This window comes from Amphiura filiformis, chromosome 20 (assembly GCF_039555335.1).
Source record: "Amphiura filiformis chromosome 20, Afil_fr2py, whole genome shotgun sequence".
Taxonomy (NCBI): Eukaryota; Metazoa; Echinodermata; class Ophiuroidea; order Amphilepidida; family Amphiuridae; genus Amphiura; species Amphiura filiformis.
In genome coordinates, this window is record NC_092647.1 from 20,532,109 (window position 1) to 20,550,862 (window position 18,754).

The 18,754-nt window shown below is 38.3% G+C and overlaps 1 protein-coding gene across 1 annotated transcript in view; it reads right to left on the reverse strand.

The window, feature by feature from the left end:
* Positions 1-18,754, reverse strand: part of LOC140142947 (condensin-2 complex subunit G2-like) — a 49,846-nt gene that overhangs the window by 11,963 nt on the left and 19,129 nt on the right. The window contains 12 exon segments of the mRNA XM_072164975.1: positions 138-305; positions 8,117-8,193; positions 8,196-8,290; positions 9,019-9,089; positions 10,402-10,479; positions 11,211-11,443; positions 11,580-11,802; positions 13,107-13,259; positions 14,252-14,431; positions 16,027-16,152; positions 17,619-17,711; positions 18,103-18,195. Coding sequence (XP_072021076.1) covers positions 138-305; positions 8,117-8,193; positions 8,196-8,290; positions 9,019-9,089; positions 10,402-10,479; positions 11,211-11,443; positions 11,580-11,802; positions 13,107-13,259; positions 14,252-14,431; positions 16,027-16,152; positions 17,619-17,711; positions 18,103-18,195 — 1,590 coding nt within the window.

The following is an 18,754-nucleotide window of genomic DNA, read 5'->3' on the forward strand; positions in this document are numbered from 1 at the left end:
ATATCAGAATGACATTCTTCGTATTCAGAATGCAATTCGATATGTCTGATGTGCTCTAATGTCCCAAAATAAATACTGTCCAAACGCTCATACCCCAGCCCTTAATATAGTTATCCTTTACTAGGATCTATAAATACCTGTGCTTTCTGTAGAGTTGCCACCAAGTCTTTCAGATGCAGCTCACAGGAAGTCAAGATTGTGGTCCGTAGTGGGTATCTCGCCAGAATGAAGTCCAGGAGCTTGAGCGCCACCTCTGGTTGAGCGTCTATGGGCTCTGCAAATGATACCTTCTTCTTTGGCTGGTTCTAATAATGAAATACGGAAATGAAGGACATTTTTTAGATTTTGGTAATTCCATTCCATTGGGCTAATCCATTTGAAATCCACAACCCCACTGTGGAAGATGTTGGAATTCCAGCCAAATTCTAGAGTTTAAATAATTCCAGATCCAACCATTAATATCCACAAAAAGTGGATAAGATGGTGACAAATTTGGAATTCCAAAAACTTTTTTAAATATTTTTGTTAAAACAGTTAATTCAGCCATTCCAAATCTAACAATTATTTTCCAAATGTACCTGAGAGGTGTGTAAGATTTTGGAATCCAACCATTTTCCCAATGTCCATGAAAAGTTGTGAAAGATTTTGGATTTCAACCAACTTTGACATGGCCAAACATAGTCCAACTGGGAAAATATATCAAATGTATGCCTGCATCATACACAGTTACCTTAGGAGCTGTGCAATAATTATTAGCCCCACCCCACCCCAGTGGGTAAAATTTCCAAACGGCATGTCAAAAAAATACTTGCCACCCCATCTTTCTTGGTATGCCAAAAATTGCTAGGCCCCTAGACCGGCATGCCAGAAAATCTTTGCCCCCCCCTTGCACATTTACAAGCCAATTTTGTTGGATCTCAATTTACACACCTTAAAATATCTTTTTTTTTACCTTTGGCCCAACCAGAATACAGATAAATTTATTTTGTGTGAAACATAACACATATTTTATAAAAAACATTTTTGTTTGTTTCTTGTACTAAAAATATAGTGCACCAATTGCACTGGGATTCTTTTGTAAAAAAGTGCCATTTTACAGTTGCATTCCCTGCCGTCAAAGTTCACATGTCGTCATATTGAGTATGCCGAAACCCAACGTCGCAAATGTGGTAATTTTACGGCCAGCCGGCAAGTATCAGACATGCTATTTAGCATCTTTAGTTTAGTGGTTTAAACCTTTGATCACAACACAAAAATTTGCGAACCTGGAATTTAACATCTTTTTCAGCATTTTTTCTTCTTTTTGGTGTAATTTTTGCGGGTTTTTGGTTGTAAATTTTGAAAAAAAAATTTGGATAGGCCTCAAACATCGGGTCTGTCGGTGGCGTACAACCAAACAATTTTTTTTGGCCCTATTAAAGGCCTACACTTTATAGGGTCAAATTACTTGAAACTCCTATCCTATTGCACGGTGTATTTCACAAACAAATGTTGGGCCTATTAGGCCTTTGAAACTTGATTTCCTGTTTCCCCATTACTTTTGTTCCAGCTCATAATGAGGCAACTTTTTCATTATTTGTTATTTGGCAATTTCCATTTCTCACTAAAATTAACCCTTTTGACACCACCCATACATGTACATATAGGTTTTATAAAGTATAATTTTACCAAATAAAATTTTTTTTCGGATAATTGGTTCAAAACGTGTGCGAAACTTCATAACACGCACAGGTGACGGGAAACAGGAAATTAGAGTCAAGGGCCTTATGCCTTTGTATTAAAACTTGGGTTTCCTACTGTTAGGGGATCAGAGCTATGCCATTTTTAGGCCAGTGAGTTTCATGCTTTCCGGCACTTTACCTGAAGCTATGGCTTAATTATTCAATTATTTTAAAAACAAAGAAGTTCTATATTGTGCCATTAATCATGACTTTCAAGTATTTGTGGATTTGAAATTTAAGTCAGAACTACGCCATTTGATTTGATTCAGGCACTTATGGCTTAATTATTCATTTTATTCAAGTTTTAAAACTTCTACATCGTACTTTAATCATGACTTATTTGTGGATTCAAAATTTCAGTCACATAACAACCCCAAGTGGTAAACGCATGGCTAGCATGTAGCTAATAATTTGATAATTTTAGGTTTGTTTTGGAAGTAGGCTCAACTTGTGTAAACTTGCAACATTCCTCTTTAATTATTTAAGTGGTGCTTTTGTACAACATCATGGTTTTTAGTATTTTTTTCTGCAGTTTTTTATTTTGTGTACTTATAATATAAAAAATGTTGACATGTTTATAAAAAAAATTGAGTGATGTTTGCTTTCTTTTATTGATTGTGATCTATATTGTACACATGGTACCGTCCAAAGTCTTGCTAGTAAAGAATGTGTGTATGCATTGACCGGTAAATGACCCTGTGTATGCTGTGCACATATATGCAGTAGCGAGAGCTCAATTGATTTTGCAAATACAACTACTGCGTCTCAAAATGGCTCAAAAATTGCACATATTGAAATTGGTCACCCTGTTTCTGTTGTACCAACATGACCAAGTATTGAATCCAGTATGCGGAGCAACAAACAAGTTATCATGCACCAACCCAAGCGGAAATATTGTGTGTAAAGTATGGGACTACACCAACCTGGATTGTGCTAACAGGAAGTTGGTTTGTGTACCGCCATTGCCTCACATTAACACCGCTACCATTGAATTTCTCGACCTATCAAACAATCGGTTAAGTATTATCCACAAGGATGCTTTCCTTCAGCTTGGCAATCTACTTCATTTAGACATGTCCTCAAATAATATATCCATCATAGAAGATCAGGCATTCCGCGGGCTAGGCAAACTGCGGGTGTTGAAATTGATTGGTAACCACATATCAACTCTAGCTGCTACATCGTTTATCGGACTCAAAAGTCTAGTGGATTTTTCCATCGAATTTGGCAGCAATTTACACCATATTGACAGTGAGCCATTTGCTGAAATCACTTCTATGCTTCATCTTGAAATCAAATTGGCCACAGATTTCTTCACAGACTGTGCTAAAGTTGAACATCTATTCGCCGATCTGACTGTTCTACAGCACCTGAAAGTTTCCGATGCAGGCACTGTGAAATGTCCACGATTCGATTTATGTTCGCTACGAGCATTGGAAACTTTGGAACTGCGCGGAGTTAATGTCAGTCTTTGTGATGATTGTTTAGAAAATGTTCCTTTGAAATCACTTCGCTACTCTAAACCCTGCACTCAACGTTATGAACAAACAGGAATACCTGCCATTTCATTAGAGCTATTTGGAAATCTCACCAGTTTTTACACAGACATTTACCAAGATTTGGAGACGGCTGTGCAAGCTTTTAACTATTCAAACACATCACTTCAGCACTTGTCATTGACTTTCTACACTGACGATGACGGAGTAGATATACGTATAAGGACTCCAACATTTGAACCGTTAGCTAACGTACCATTGCATGCACTTGAACTAGAATTTTTCTCATATTCGAATAACTATGAAAGAGTTACTTTTGTCGGTTCCCCATTTCAATGGTTTCCAGCACTTCATGAATTACATATAAGTGGGAATTTATACAACATGCATGTATTTATTGACCAGGATACCTTCAGAGGCCTGTACGATTTACACGAGTTACACATATCATCTTTCGATGAAATCCACGCCAAATTGAATTTATCCGACAGTTACGACTCCATGAAGACACTGAACCTTTCTCAGAACGGAGAATTTCACCTGGATTATTTTGAAAGCAACATATGCTCAATGTCTTATCTTGAAACATTAGATATATCACATTGGTTTGAACCAAGCGCTCAGTCCAGGATTTCATGCACACTGCCAAATTTGAAAAAGATATTCTTGAAAAATTCTCATGGTCCGCCTTCTCCAATGTCCAATATCACAACAGTATGTCATTTATTTCCCAATCTTGAATTATTTGATGGCAGTGGCCGTGAACAAGACTCTATTGACTATTCTATTGTTTACTTTGCCAAGAATTCTGAATGTCCTTTTCTTGAAACGCTTGACCTGTCGCGCTTATATATTTATGACGGATTACAACGGTTTTATGCACCTAATTTGGAACACTTGTATTTGGCGCATGTTTATGTTTGGCGTGGGTATCCACTGACTAGTTTCGATGTACCAAAACTAAAGACTCTAGATATCAGTTCAAGTCATATCGAGTATTTCAATGACCAACTGGTACAGTTCTTGAATAGCTTGAAATTATTAGAATATCTGGATATGAGTGGCATGTTTTCAAACATGTTTTCAAATCCCACTATACTGCCAGGAATAGTCTATAATAAGCTCATATTTCTCAATTATAGCCATACAACATGGAATGGAAATCAGGGACGTAATATTAATTACATGCAAAATCTGCCTAATTTAGAAACTTTGGATTTGAGTAATAATTATATTACAAATGCCCCACAATCCATTTTGAATCACCCTAAATTGTTAAAGTTAGGTTTAATGTACAATCAACTGTACTGTGACTGTGACGACCAGGCATTGAACAAGTGGATAAAGACGGATCGAGTTGTGTATCTTCAACATTACCCGGACAGTTACCTTTGTCAAGGGCCGCAATCACAACAATCGATGTGGGAAGGGCTAAGCATTACTGAAGTCAACTTGGACTGTAAATCATATGATCTTTGGATTTACGTCACTGTAGGTGCCTGCTGTAGCCTACTCCTTATGTTGGCTATTATTTTTACATTATTATATTGTCAGCGCAGAGAGTATAGGAGTTATCAACTAATTAACTAGTGCGACGCTTCTGCTGTTCTCACCAAAAATTACCATGGCAACATCAATCTCCTGAACGGTTCAAAATCTGATGCGTACGTATGGTACCACATTGATGACCAACGATAGTCAGATGATGATTACCCAATATTGCAGTTGCGGAAAATTTCAGAATTTCCCTGCGAATCAGAGATGTTTTAAACAGGAGTGGTACACTATCGGGAATCATTCAAATTCTAGCAATACTTTCGCCTCAATTTCTTGAAAATAGGTATTGCTGTATGGAATTGAACATCATATCAAAAAGGCAAAATTAAAGACGGGCACAAGATAACAACACCTTGACCTTTTTGTTCCTTGAGGGCATTTCGAATGATAGACAGTCTCATCTGCCAAGCCAACTGCTCCGCTATGAAAAGTATTTGACATGGGCAGTGTTGTGCCCCCAAAATATTAAATATAAGTTATGGGTTGTCATCATGCATTGGTTTGTACATGGAATGTTCTGGCATACAAATATTGAATGTTTATGAGTAAAATGGTAAGAATATTTTCATAAGGTGAAATGGAATGGTTCATATTTCACCGAATGGAAATATTCTTTCCATTGAACAAATAAAAACATTCAATATTTGTTTTATATAACTCATATATGAATTCCTTCTCATCCATTTAATTTTATATATCACCATGCAGGAAAACAAAATAAATTTTTTAAAAAATGTATAAAGTGTATCTATTTTAGAAGCGACACCCACACCTATAATCAGCGTGTTGAGGTGCACCTGTGCGCACTATACGCTCACGTTTGTCAGCATTGCCAAGGTAGCTGCACATGAGTGCAATGGAAAATGAGGGCACGGTGGCTCAGTGGTTACGGCCTTGGACTCCTAATCTGAGAGCTTGCTCGACATGCATGGGTTCGATTCCCCGTCCCACTACCGTGTTGCGCCCTTGGGCAAGGCGCTTTGCCTCGCTTGCCTCACCCCACCCAGGTGCAATGGGAAGCTGTTAGGGGTAGTCACAGTAATAAATGTTAAGCGCTTTGAGGCTGTTTACGGCATAAAGCGCTATATAAATATCTACATTTTTTTTTAATGGACTATTGCACTCACGCCAAGTGCAATAGTCTTTTTCTAAAAATGGCAAAAATAATAAATAGTATACCAATCAAATGATAAGAATCTTTATATGATTTAATTATAAAAAATGCTACACAACACTTATACATAATATAAACCACAAGAATGATCATGGAATTGAATTCCCTCTGAATTGCATCATGTTAATAACCTTGTTGTATTTAACTCTTAATGTAAATCTTTTTAAATGAATATGCTTAAGGGTATACGATGTATTGTTGGTCGAAGCAGCAGAAAAAAAGTAGTTTTGCGAATGGTAGTGAGGTTTAGCAAAAATTGCATTGCTCAATTCATAGCGAGCGTGTAGAAGAATTCAAATATCACAGATATACTTTTGTAGGTCCTGTGGTTGTTGAGTTATGTTGTAAAGAGGACTGAAACAACAACACTTTTGTAAAATGTACATAACTCATTAACAACAATAAATTAAGCAAGTTTTCAAAATATATGATTTGTAGAATGAACTTTTGCAAAACACCAAAGTGTTTTTTTTCAATAATATATTGATTCAGATAACGAAAATCAATTTGTTTTGGCTGCTTCGACCAACAATACCTCGTATACCCTTAAATGATTTTGTGATATTGCATGCTTTGGCTTATGCATTTTCAAATGCTGGAATTTTATGTACATATTGTTTCAAGATTTCATAACGGTTAACTTTTATGTCACTAAATGTAGCTTTTCGCTATTTTATGTATTTTTGTACTATTGAACTTAATGCATTCATGTGCAGGATGATTAGGCACTTCTGTGTTTGGACTTATAAGCCCATTCACTCATCCTGAATTAAATGCCTTTGTCAAGTGTAAGAAATGCAAAATGTGTAAATGTATTATGATTTTGTTACTGTTGTATTTTGCACCTCAAATGAAATGCAACTCGCATGCAAACTCAATTTTGTTATTCAAATGAATATTATTGTAGGATAAATGAGAAAACCTCCTTGACAGTTGTTACTACAAATATTATGTAATAATTTTGGCAAAAAATAAGCGAAATCATACATTATGGCTTTAAAAATCACCTTTCTTGAAAGACAAACTTAACTTTTGAGTAGCTTTAATTTTGTGCACCCTGGCTTTATAGGCCTCAATGGTACATGACCTATTTTGCTGTGTTACCTAGGTAACAAAACATCCTAAGGTGCAATCCTATCCTTAACTGAACTGTTTAATCAAAACGAACAATTTGACACCACTTTTGGCAAAATTGGAGCACTTTGATGTTTTTGACCCCCATAGAGCCAAAAATGTGACCTTTGACCTTTTTGGTCAAACTATACATTTTCTGAATCCTTGTGACTAGAGGAATATACTGGAATGGCTTTTAACACAATTTGAGCAACTGTGTAAAGTTTGATGACCTTTCCCCACCAAAAGCTACTCCGGTTCAATTGCTATCATGCATTTTTGTGTAGCACATGATGTCAACTATCTTTGGTAGCAGTGCAGCTCCCCCCCCCAACTGGTACCAAACACACCATTTGAGAGAGTCAGGCTGACATGCTTTTTTGGCTTAAAACATAAGTATTTTCATGACAATTATCCAAAGCCATCCATCCCATTCCCTAAATTCTTCCTTTCATCCTGAATCCATGACTTAAAGACCCATTCAGTGATTTGCTTTGTCACTTGTCCTACATGTATATGTGTTTGGGGGATGGGTGGGTGTGTTGAGGGGGTATTTGGGTGGGATTTTTGTTTTTATGTAGAAAATCCCTGATCTGTATTTAATTGATTCATTTGTAACCAACATTATTTGTTTCATCTTAGTATACTATGGTGTTTATTCTGCCCACCCCTGGTGGGAGGGGGCCCCAACGGTGGCCTTTAATTTGTGTCTGGTTTTTAAATGAAAATTTTTTTTCTTGCTTTTGCTGGACTACCACTACTTGTTTTTGCTTGCCTTTTTCATCACTCTTCGTAGTGTGCAGCATTATGCTCTTTTTAACAGAGGTATCCGTTGGGTCCTGTTGTCATGGTGGGGCAGTATTTTAAAAATCTCATTGTCATACTCTGATTGTATCGTTGTATCTATCTTGGTTACCGTAATTAAGATGGGGTCTGGTGGAGCATGCCTGTATGTTCTTTTTTCCTTTCCACCAGGCCCAAGTACAGGTGAATAAAAATGGAAAAAACAAACAAACAAAAAAACCTTTATTATTATAACATCACATTATACGAACCTCATCCTCAATGGTGTCATCGTGCTTCATCTTAAATGTCGCTGTTAACCAATCACTAGCCAGCTCCAGTATCTCGCACCACGCCCCCATGAGATAATGCTTCTCTCGATAGGCCCAAAGTCCTCCGGAGGAGTAGAGGGCGAAATTGTCTTCAGTTTTGATATACAGGTACGGCTGGATAAATGACAACATGTTATTGTTAGGAATTATGACTTCGACCGAATCTGGCAAAAAATGACAGACCAATAGATACGATCAGGTTCTGACCCCTTTTCATCGAACCTTGCCACTTTTTTTTTACAAGTTGGTGATTTAATGTGCACTACACCTAAGTACCAGCACACTTCCAACAATTATTCCACTGCCATTAGGATATATATCGAATCATTTCCGCTCCACCAGGCCTACAACTGTTGCAAAGGTACTCTCAGCTGACTTGGATTGTGATTACCCCCAGCAGCTCCCAATTTTACACCTGGGTGGAGTGAAGCAACTGATCGTGGTGGGGCTTGAACCTGCAACTTTTCGATTATGAAGTTTGCGCCCTGTGCTCCTCTTTCTCTCTTTGTCACCAATTTTTATATATTTTCTCTCTAAAAAGAATTCCATTACTTTTAACCTTCCTCTGGAATTATATATATCAAAATTTCATGACTTTTCTATGATTTTTGTCATTTTTCAAAATTCCATGACTTTTTACGAGTTCTTGGAAACCCCGTTTGAGACAGAGATCCTCAGACATATGGACCCACACAATTCCACACACTTCTGAGTATTTGCATGTAAACCCCGTTCCCCCATAGAGTTTCTCAATCTCGCTCCAAGTCAGAAACAATACATGTATGTCATGTTGAAATAACAGACCTTATACTCAATGATCAAGCATTCTGAAGATCACTTACCTGAATGCCGGAATGGAAGCAGCTGGGAGGAATCCAGCAATCATGGTTACGGCTTGCAACGCTCGACCATCCTGCACAAAACAAAACCACACAGGTATTAAGCTCTCAACTGAACCAACCAGTAAATACTTTCACACTATGTGCAGTGGCGGCACCAGGATGTGTTGGGGGCCGTAAAGTGCAATTTGGAGGGGGGGGGATAAAATTTGCTTCAATTTGGGCAATTTTGCCCCAAATAGGGAGTGGGTGGAGGAAGCATTTGATTATAGTGCCTTAGCGATTTAACAGCCTATTCCAATTGAAATCCATAACATCGCCCATGGAAGACATGACCTTAATGTCCCACACAGGGAGTGAGAATTTCAAATGGAATCGCCCACTCAGGCTCACACTCCCTGTGTGGAAGATCAAGGTCATGCCTTCCACAGGGGGTATATGGATTTCAACTGGAATAGCATAATTCCTGCTACTATAGAGGCCGTCAGCATGGCGTCATATGCCGCCATCTTGTGGGTACACGCTGTGATGGTCGTTCCATCTCCATGCGTGAACATCAAAATCACCGCGTTGATGCGCGATAACAGCTGCGTGGCAAGCTGCGCCCAGCGCGCAGTGTCCGACGCTTGAAAACACACAGTGCTGTACGGTGCACTGATTGAGGAGCCAATGGCTCCTAACTTTATAAATTTAGGCGCCCAAATTTTGCTCCCAAGTAAAAAAACTGAGGCGCCAACGCACCATATTCCAACTTTTCTCAAAGTCATTCTGCCACAATGTTTATCTACGTTCAATTTTAAGGGGGTTTCCCTGTCACAGCCACATGTTGCGTTGAATGAATCATAGCTGCTGTACTCAATCTACATACTCCATACACAGCATGTACAGTGTAGGCCTATAGATATGTTTTCCAGAAAGTCCCCATTGAGATGTCATGATATTCATAGCCGTACATTTGTACTATTGAACACTACATTATTTACATGTTTTGCATTTGCTGGCGAATAAAAGCTTCAACAGTTGGTCGCCATTGGCGCCAAGGATTGAAGGTTTAGTCGCATCAGAAAAAATCTAGTCGCCAATGCGCCTAAATTGGTCGCACCGTACAGCACTGAAAACACAGATCATTTGTACCCACAAGATGGCGAAAGGCTGACGGCCTCTAATCCTTTGATCTCTATAAGAAGTGTTTGACATTAAAGTTGTTCATCACCAGGGACAGGCGATTTGCGAGGAAAAAAATAGCAAATTGCGCGGAGATTGCGCGGAACTTTTTTTCAGTGCAAATCATGTATCCCTGCCCATAGGAAAAAAAATTCCCAATTGCGCGGAGATTGCGCGGAAAAAAAGTTCTGCGCAAATCGCCTGTCCCTGTTCATCACTTACATCAAAAGCCATGAGGAATTCTGGTACAGCTTTCCCAAACCTGCTGATTAACTTCTGGTGGATCGGCTGGTTTACAGGCTGAAATATGACAAAATGATGGGAATCAAAACATCAGTTAGAAACAAATTTATCACATGGATGTAAGTAGGCCTGAAGAAAAAACCCTGAAAATCTGGACAAAATCTTGAAAACGCATGTGATTTTGGGCTAAAAGCCCCAAAACGGGCTAATAATAAATAAAAGTGCGGAAATTTGGACAAAGAATCATAAATTCAGGATTAATCCTGAAAACTTACATCCCTGTTATCAATAGCCTATTCCAGTTGAAATCAATACAACCCCAAATGGTAGGCATGACCTTAATCTCCCACACAGCAGAAGGTGTAGATTTCAAGTGGAGTCACCATTTCAGGTAAACCCATTTGAAAATCTCATTCCCTTTATGGAAGATAAAGGTCATGTATTCAACAGCGGGGGTGTGGATTTTAACTGGGATAGCACGTTATTGGGTTACGAGATAACAAGACAACATTTCAAGAAAAAGGCCTAAAAAATTGTTTGATTGGCTTGACATTTAAAAAAAATTAGGGTAGGTCGGTCCGCATTTTTTTAAAATTATTTTTTACACACACATTTTAAGCTGTAAATTGCATATGATAAAGGACTTGGAACCTTTTTTCTCTAGTCTAGGGTCTGGCCTATTTTTAGGGTCGGTAGGGTTACGCCAATCAAACATATTTTATTTATGCCTTATTGCACCTCTATGTTTATACAGTATTTCTAAAATCCTTCTTCAAATACCGATTTACCTCTGATAGTTGTGAGTTAATCCCTGCCCACAGGATGGCAATGATCTCTAGCATTCCCTCCATGACATCATCATCCTTAAGGGTCAAGGTTTGTTCCTCGTCGTCTGCCTGGGACTCGTCCTGTGAGCTGTCTCCGTCGCCCTGTCCCTTCTTGGTACGCCCTGCGTTGAAAGGTTGCTGGGCTTGACGCACACACCCAAGGATGCACTTCCCAAGAAGTACCATGAATTTACCTAATAAATAAAAAAAAAGTAGGGAAGTGTTATTCCGTTTATTTTCTTGAATGTTATAAACGTATATGGCACAAATAACGCTAAAGGATCAAACTACACCCAAATAGGTTTAAACCTCGCAAGAGTAAAGTATTACCTGCTGTCACAATGGTCATGTGCTTATGCGCATGCTGATAAAATACCCTGGCAGCCGCCTGGTTGGTCTGTATGAGCGCCACCGTGCGAGTCAGTTGCACCTCGCCTTCAGCGTCGGTCGGTTGGAAGGAGTTAAAGAGGAGCGAGACGATGCGTCGTGTGACGGGAGGGGTGTCGTCTACCATCTGGGCCAGGATGTTCTCCATGGGAACAATGTGCCAGATCTGGGAATACATTTTAAAGGAAATATAAATCAAAAGTGGAAGGCATGATCGAGTAGGGAAAGGCTTCAAAACCCAACCTCTGGTTGACTACAGGCATCCTATAGCAGAACCATAAATTGGGTTTGGGTTCTATTGTTCGGAACAAGGATGCAGGTGTTTTGAAGCCATCCCAAAGACTTTGTTCACTATTTTGTTGAGAGAACTGTTTAAAACATTCATTCTAACCTTTGTTCATTTTTGTTTTAAATTAATGCTACCTTTTGCCAATAACTTTTTTTCTTCAGATTAATATTTGATGAAAATTGTAAATTATGGCTTTTCAGACAGGTGTATTTTTTCTAGTCCCCCTTTGTTTACTTAGCAGTACCCTCTCTTTCTTCCATTCTGGAGCTCAAGTTGTCTTAGCTAACCTAGCCTATTTTTACTTTACTTTCTGGTTTCTTGGCTTATCCACTGCGAGTGTATCCTTGGTGTAAAATAATGAGTTAGACCAGTATAGTTCATTGAGCAATAATACTTCAATAAAAGAGTTCACACTAGGCTAAATCTATGCTCTTTTACATGAAGGAAAAACCTCACTTTATGGTTTCCCATTTGTAAACTGTGAATTTTTTTTTGCCGCATTATTTCTTCATTATTTCTTACAAAGTAAAATAAACAAATGAATTTTAACAATTCAATTCCAGTCTAATCTCCCATATCTGAACTCTTTCATACAGGTCTCTCTGTGTGATCTTTATACCAAAAAAAAAGTGTTTTTAGGTACTTTGATGCCTTATTTCCATGGGCATTTCTATGTTGTGTATAGCACTGTATAATACTCCAATGCCATCATAGCTGTTTACCACTTTTATCTAGGGCGTCAATACCAGGCTTATTGATATTACATAAGCTGTACCCGTCTACAATCTACGTACAATAACATGTTAACCTACATTCGTAGATTTTACACTTGCACACACTCCTCGAGCACTACGTGTTCATTCACTAAAAATAAGTTCCGATAAATCTTGGGGATGAATTAATAGTAGGTACAGCTTACAAATAATAAGTAAGCCTTAAATTGAAGGCGCCCTAAAGAAAAGTGGTGTCACGCATAGAGACGGTAAACGGCCGTGCCATTTTTCAGTAAATAGGCCATATTGAGTTCTCATTTGTTGTCCTAGCTTTTAAGCACTATAGACATTCAATGCAGAATTACATAAAATTCACTTATCCGGATTTTTCACTTATCCAGCCAATGCCTGGTCCTATCATGGCTGGATCAAAGAGGTTGGACTGTACATATCACTTTTCTCACCCACCTTCATAGTTCTGAGTCCCTTCAGCTTAAGCAGTAGCTCCAGAAATGCCAACCTGACTGTAACGGACGAATCGTGAATGAAATCCTTCAGGAGTGGCAGCAATGTCTTCAGTATGGGATGGCTTAGATGGTTATCCAGAAGGTGGTTGAGACCCTACGCAAGGGAAGCAAATCAAAAAAGAAATAATATTATTGTTGTTTTATCAATCAGGTGTGTTAAAAGTATGATTATATGTTCCTTAAATGTATGATTATATGTTCCTTAAATGTATCATTATCCCTAACACTTAACCCTGCCTTTTGATATCGGAAAGTAAAGAAGATACGAAAAGGGAGAGAAGATGAACAAAGAAGTCACTTGGCATCCCCGGGATTCAAACCTTTGACCCCCCGCATGCCAACCACACGATCACGGACCGGTAGCTACACGGGTTATCGCTTCCCGGGCAGCAATTCCGTGAGCATGTAACACTTAGGGTGATTGCGTTATCGCAGACCCTGGGATTCACGTATGCACCTAAATTTTCATCATGGTTTTTTTGTGGTATTTTTGGGTGTCAGGGTTATATATTCCTGTCCTGTCAACATAATTGAAAAGAGATGTTACATTTTTAAGTATCAGTCTATACTATTACTTTGTTCGATGAAGACTCATGACATCGTAGATTGATATAGAATCATTATAATGGCGTGCACACAGTTGACGCAGCACCTATGCTAATTGGGCTTTGCGTAATGCATGATTGGCGCATGCTTATGTGAATTTACACAAGCATATGTTGGGACGTTATTGACGCACACAGTAAAAAAAAATTTAAGCCGAACAATGTAAACACCATCAATCCTGGCACTAAAGGCAGAATATTTTCTGTGATCTGTGAATTGGGTTATTCCATTTGAAATCCATAAAAACCCCTATGGAAGACATGAGGAGGGAGTGTGAATTTCAAATTCCCTTAATTTTTGCCATACAGTGATTTACCCATCATTTTTTTCAATTAAAAACATCCTACTCTAAAATTGTGTTATTATCCCTATTTGCTGGTATTTCCTGACTGGTGTTACCTGGTATTAACCGGTTCACCATGTGACTATATATTGTATTGTACAGTGTCACAGGTCTGTGTCAGGAGGTGGAATACGTACCTGGAATACAGCTGCTCTTACGTTACTAGAGCTAGCATCAAATACCATCTCCTTGATGAGTTTAGCCATGAAGGCCTGGAGAGTCTGAACTGGCATGAGCTCCCAGAACAAGTTGCAGATGCGGCATATCCCCTGAACTGCAATCACACGGACGGTTGGACATGGGTCCATCAACAGTGCCTGCATGGAGGGTAAAAGAAGGTAAATCTTCCTCGATAAATATTTAGCTTCAAAGCACAAGCTTTGAAGTTCAGCGTGTGCTGCATTGGCTTAGCGTAGTTCCTTGCGTGTACATATGCGGCACGTTGATCGTGCGAGTAAAAGTATGTACACGCATCAAGTAACGCTAATCTAAAGCAGAACACCCTGAACTTCAAAGCTAGTGCCAGCGACTTGAGGTAGATATACAGACTATATCTTTCATTAATATTGTGACTTGATCAAACAGCAATGTCTTTGAATTCAGCTAGGCTGCCAGCCACTCAGTCAAAGGAACAAGCCAATGTTGCCCAAAATAACGAGCAAAATTTGCCTAAATCAAACAAATTTTGCCCACCACTGATATTGCCTCAAATTTGCTGCTAAAGGTTAATGTTTTCTGTTTCTTCTTAGATCAATTTGCTTTCTATCAATTTTGACCCAAAACAGTTGAAAAGTAGAGACTTGAAGTGGCCTTTTAGTAATCAAGGGCCAAAGTGGGCAACCAAATAATAGGTGTGGTAACACTGACAAGGATAGTTTTGTGATCCGGTTGATTCAACCATATCTCAAAGGAAGTAAGATTCCATATGAATTGAAAGTGGAAGAACCCTATTTTTAAGAGGTAGAATCGATCAAAAGGGTGGTTCATTAAAGGAGGATTTGTGAACCTAGCATCCTCTTTTTATGACAGTTATCATTAGATATCCCAAAAAAAGCTTATTCCCAAAATTTCAGTTGATTCCGATTTTGCATTTGTGAGTTAAGCATGATTATGTGTATTACACTGCTCCATAGGCCATGTGTTGTAATTTGTAATAACCAGAACGTAATTCAAATTTGACGATATTTTTTGCTAAATTAATCAATCTGCAAGAAACGTCTTCTACATAAACATTATGCAGCCAGAGGTTTCCAGTGGTATAAAGATCTTAACTTTTTTTTGAGAAAAGAGGGGGATGAGGCTGTGGATCACAAAATGCCCCTCATAACATATTTGTCCTATTTTAATGGGTAGAAGACATCAGTAATAATCATGAAAATTTGGTCACTTACTTTGGGCAACAGACAAAGTTAAATTCTCTTGCAACCATTCACAAAAACTTGATAACTTAGAATCTTGTCATCGTCACAGAGATCATCATCGTTATGTTCACTAATACCGTAACCACTCGGGTATAAGCCCACCTCCCTAGATGGGCAATTTCACTTCAAAAATGGGGGTGGGCTTATAACCGAGGAGGGGCTAGTAGTTGAATTTAAAAATAAGAAAAATCTGCCCCATTCATATATATCCAATGTATCAGTAATTTCTATCATCTTTTTCAATTTTTAAAAAAATTTTAAGTATGGAATGTTAATTTTTAACTTATATTTTTTAAATATTTGTTCTTAAATGTGAAAGAAAAGCATTGGTGATTAAAAAACTTAGCCAAAATGACTATTGGGCTTATACCCGAGTGCACCCTTGCTTCCCAAATGGTTTGAGAAATAGTGGGTGGGCTTATAGCTGAAGGTGGGCTTATACCCGAGTGGTTACGGTAATGCCATTTTTTTATGGTTCCTGTATGACTTACATCTAAAATATCAATTTGTTTTTGCATCAGAGCATCTGTGTCCTCTCTATTAGCTTCAGGGTCTTGCAGAGGAAAAGCTTCAATGAGTAATGCAGCCGCATTGGCACGCACTGCTGGGTTGGCAACCTGCCGGTAAAGAGATTTCATCACATAGGCAAAAAGAGTGGAGAAAAAACAATAAAAAACATAAGAAAATGGACATTCAGCCGATTAAGGGTAGACTAGGTATTGTTGGTCGAAGCAGCCAAAAAATCACTTTTCATTATCTAAATCAATATTATATATTATTGAAAATATTTTCGCCATTTACTGCTATTCCTTTTCTCCGATTGGCACCAGATAAATTGACCTTCCTTGTACGCGCTATTAACCAATCAGAGAATTTGATTGACAATGACGTCAGACGCAAACTAGTCTTTTTATCTCTGTCTTATAATTGAAGTAACTTTTCTAGTTCTTTTCTTTTTGTTAACTTTGTCTACCATCCCTGTGGTTTTGGATTTTTTCTAGTTCAGGAACAGTGTACACCATTCTGGTTTACATACTGCATTAGTTTTTATCTTGTTTTTGTTCCCCACACCAAGTTAGTATACCTGGCTCCAATCTGTCTGTTATTATACACTAAGCCAAAAAAGAAACTTATAATTTTTCACAAGGTCGTATCTTAAAATCCTGTCGATCAAAATTAACGAAAATTACACACAGGATTGCCTCAATACTCTACTCTAAACACATGTCAGTAACCAAGCAGTTGTCCAACTGACACAATAGCAAAATGCACTGATATGGAACAGCTTCCTGGACCACATTCACAGCCCTATTGACACCTAGCAAACGAAATTTGTGAGAATGGCATCTTGAATCACAGGTCACAAACTTACCAACCGATACAAACAGATCACAAACTTACCAGGATCATTGTGTCACATGTTCAAACAAATAATGAAGTCCTTTAATAACGGTCCACCGTGAGCTTGCACGCATGCTGTGCACCTGCTTCTCATACTTCCAACCAAGTTCCTGATGATATCCTGGGGAAGATTGCCCCATACTTCCCGTTACTAAAAGACTTCATTATTTGTTTGGACATGTGAAATGATGATCCTGGTAAGTTTGTTTTGACTCTCTTTAATGTTTTTAACTTAATGTTGTTAAAATTGTTGGATGTGACCTGTGATTCAAGATGCCATTCTCACAGATTTCTTTTGCTGGATGCCAATAGGGCTGCGAATGTGGTCTAGGAAGTTGTTCCATATCAGTGCATTTTGCGGTTGTGTCAGTTGGCCAACTGATTGGTTACTAACATGTGTTTAGAGTAGAGTATTGAGGCAATCCTGTGTGTAATTTTGGTTAATTTTGATGGACAGGATTTTAAGATATGACCTTGTGAAATATTATAAGTTTCTTTTTTGGCTTAGTGTATATTCTAGGTATTCTCTTGTATCATCCTTTGATCCTTGGAGTGTTTTGTACCTTGTCCGTTGGAGGCACCATTACCTACTTTGTTTAAATAACATATGTTTAACAAGCGTACAGCAGATGATAACTTCTGAGCATCCCCAATTTAACATCCCCATTATACATGACTTTACCTTGACAGTTCTCCAGAGAATAGGCTGATAGAGATCCAGCAGCATCTTGTCCACTCCTTGTTGACGCTTCTGACTGGTAAAGTAGCCCAGCAACTGATGAAAGAACAGGTCAAAGCATGGAATATAATCTGACATCTAGCATTTTAAAGATAACATGTTTTTTCAAAGGTCTTCCGAGTATGATTGCCTCGATGACAAGGTCAGCTTTCGCAATTCTAAGGCCGGCGTCGACAGGTCCTGTCGGAATCCTGTTGACAAAGTAAATTATGTCAACATGTCGACAGAACTTCTTCCAACGGCGACATACTGCTCAGGAAATGGCCCAGTAAACGCTCATTTTCTCTCAAAATATTGGCCATTTCCAATGTGTTGTCAACAAATACAGTATCAAATCTTATCTTATTAGTCTATGCCTGGGCCCACTGGTCAACTTGACAAAATGGTAAGCGCAAGGCTGCTGCAACCAAATAAACACTCTACCTACCTTTCTCAGAATGGAGGCCAGTGAACGAGATCCAACTCGCGGTGAATGAACTGCATGAAACATGAGGTCCTGTATGCAATGAATTTCAATTTTCTACAAGGAACAGAGAGACAACAATAATGAGATAAATATATTATTTTGTTTCCAATAACTTTGGGAGCAACTTTAAAATATAGTGGTTGTCACCCAAAACCCTAATCCAAACCCTACGCCTAGTCTCTTAACCCTTAACCTTAAGGGGTACTACACCCCTGTGGCAAATTTGTGACTATTTTTGTATTTTTCTCAAAAACTTATAATACACTGGTAACAAAAGTTATGTATATTATTGGGGCAAGGAATCCAATTACTACACTGAAATTTCAGTGACTCAAGACAAGCGGTTCAGTATATATGATAGGAAATGAGGTACATCCTAGCAGTACCTAATTTCATATCATAAATAACAAACCGCTTGTCTTGGGTCACTGAAATTCCAGTGTAGTAATTGGATACCTTGCCCCTATAATATACATAACTTTAGTTACCAGTGTGTTATTAGTTTTTGAGAAAAGTGCAAAAATAGTCACAAATTTATTGAAGGGTGTAGTACCCCTTAAACTTGAACCTAACTAAAAATAAACCCTAATTCCAAGCCTAAACCTAATCCTGG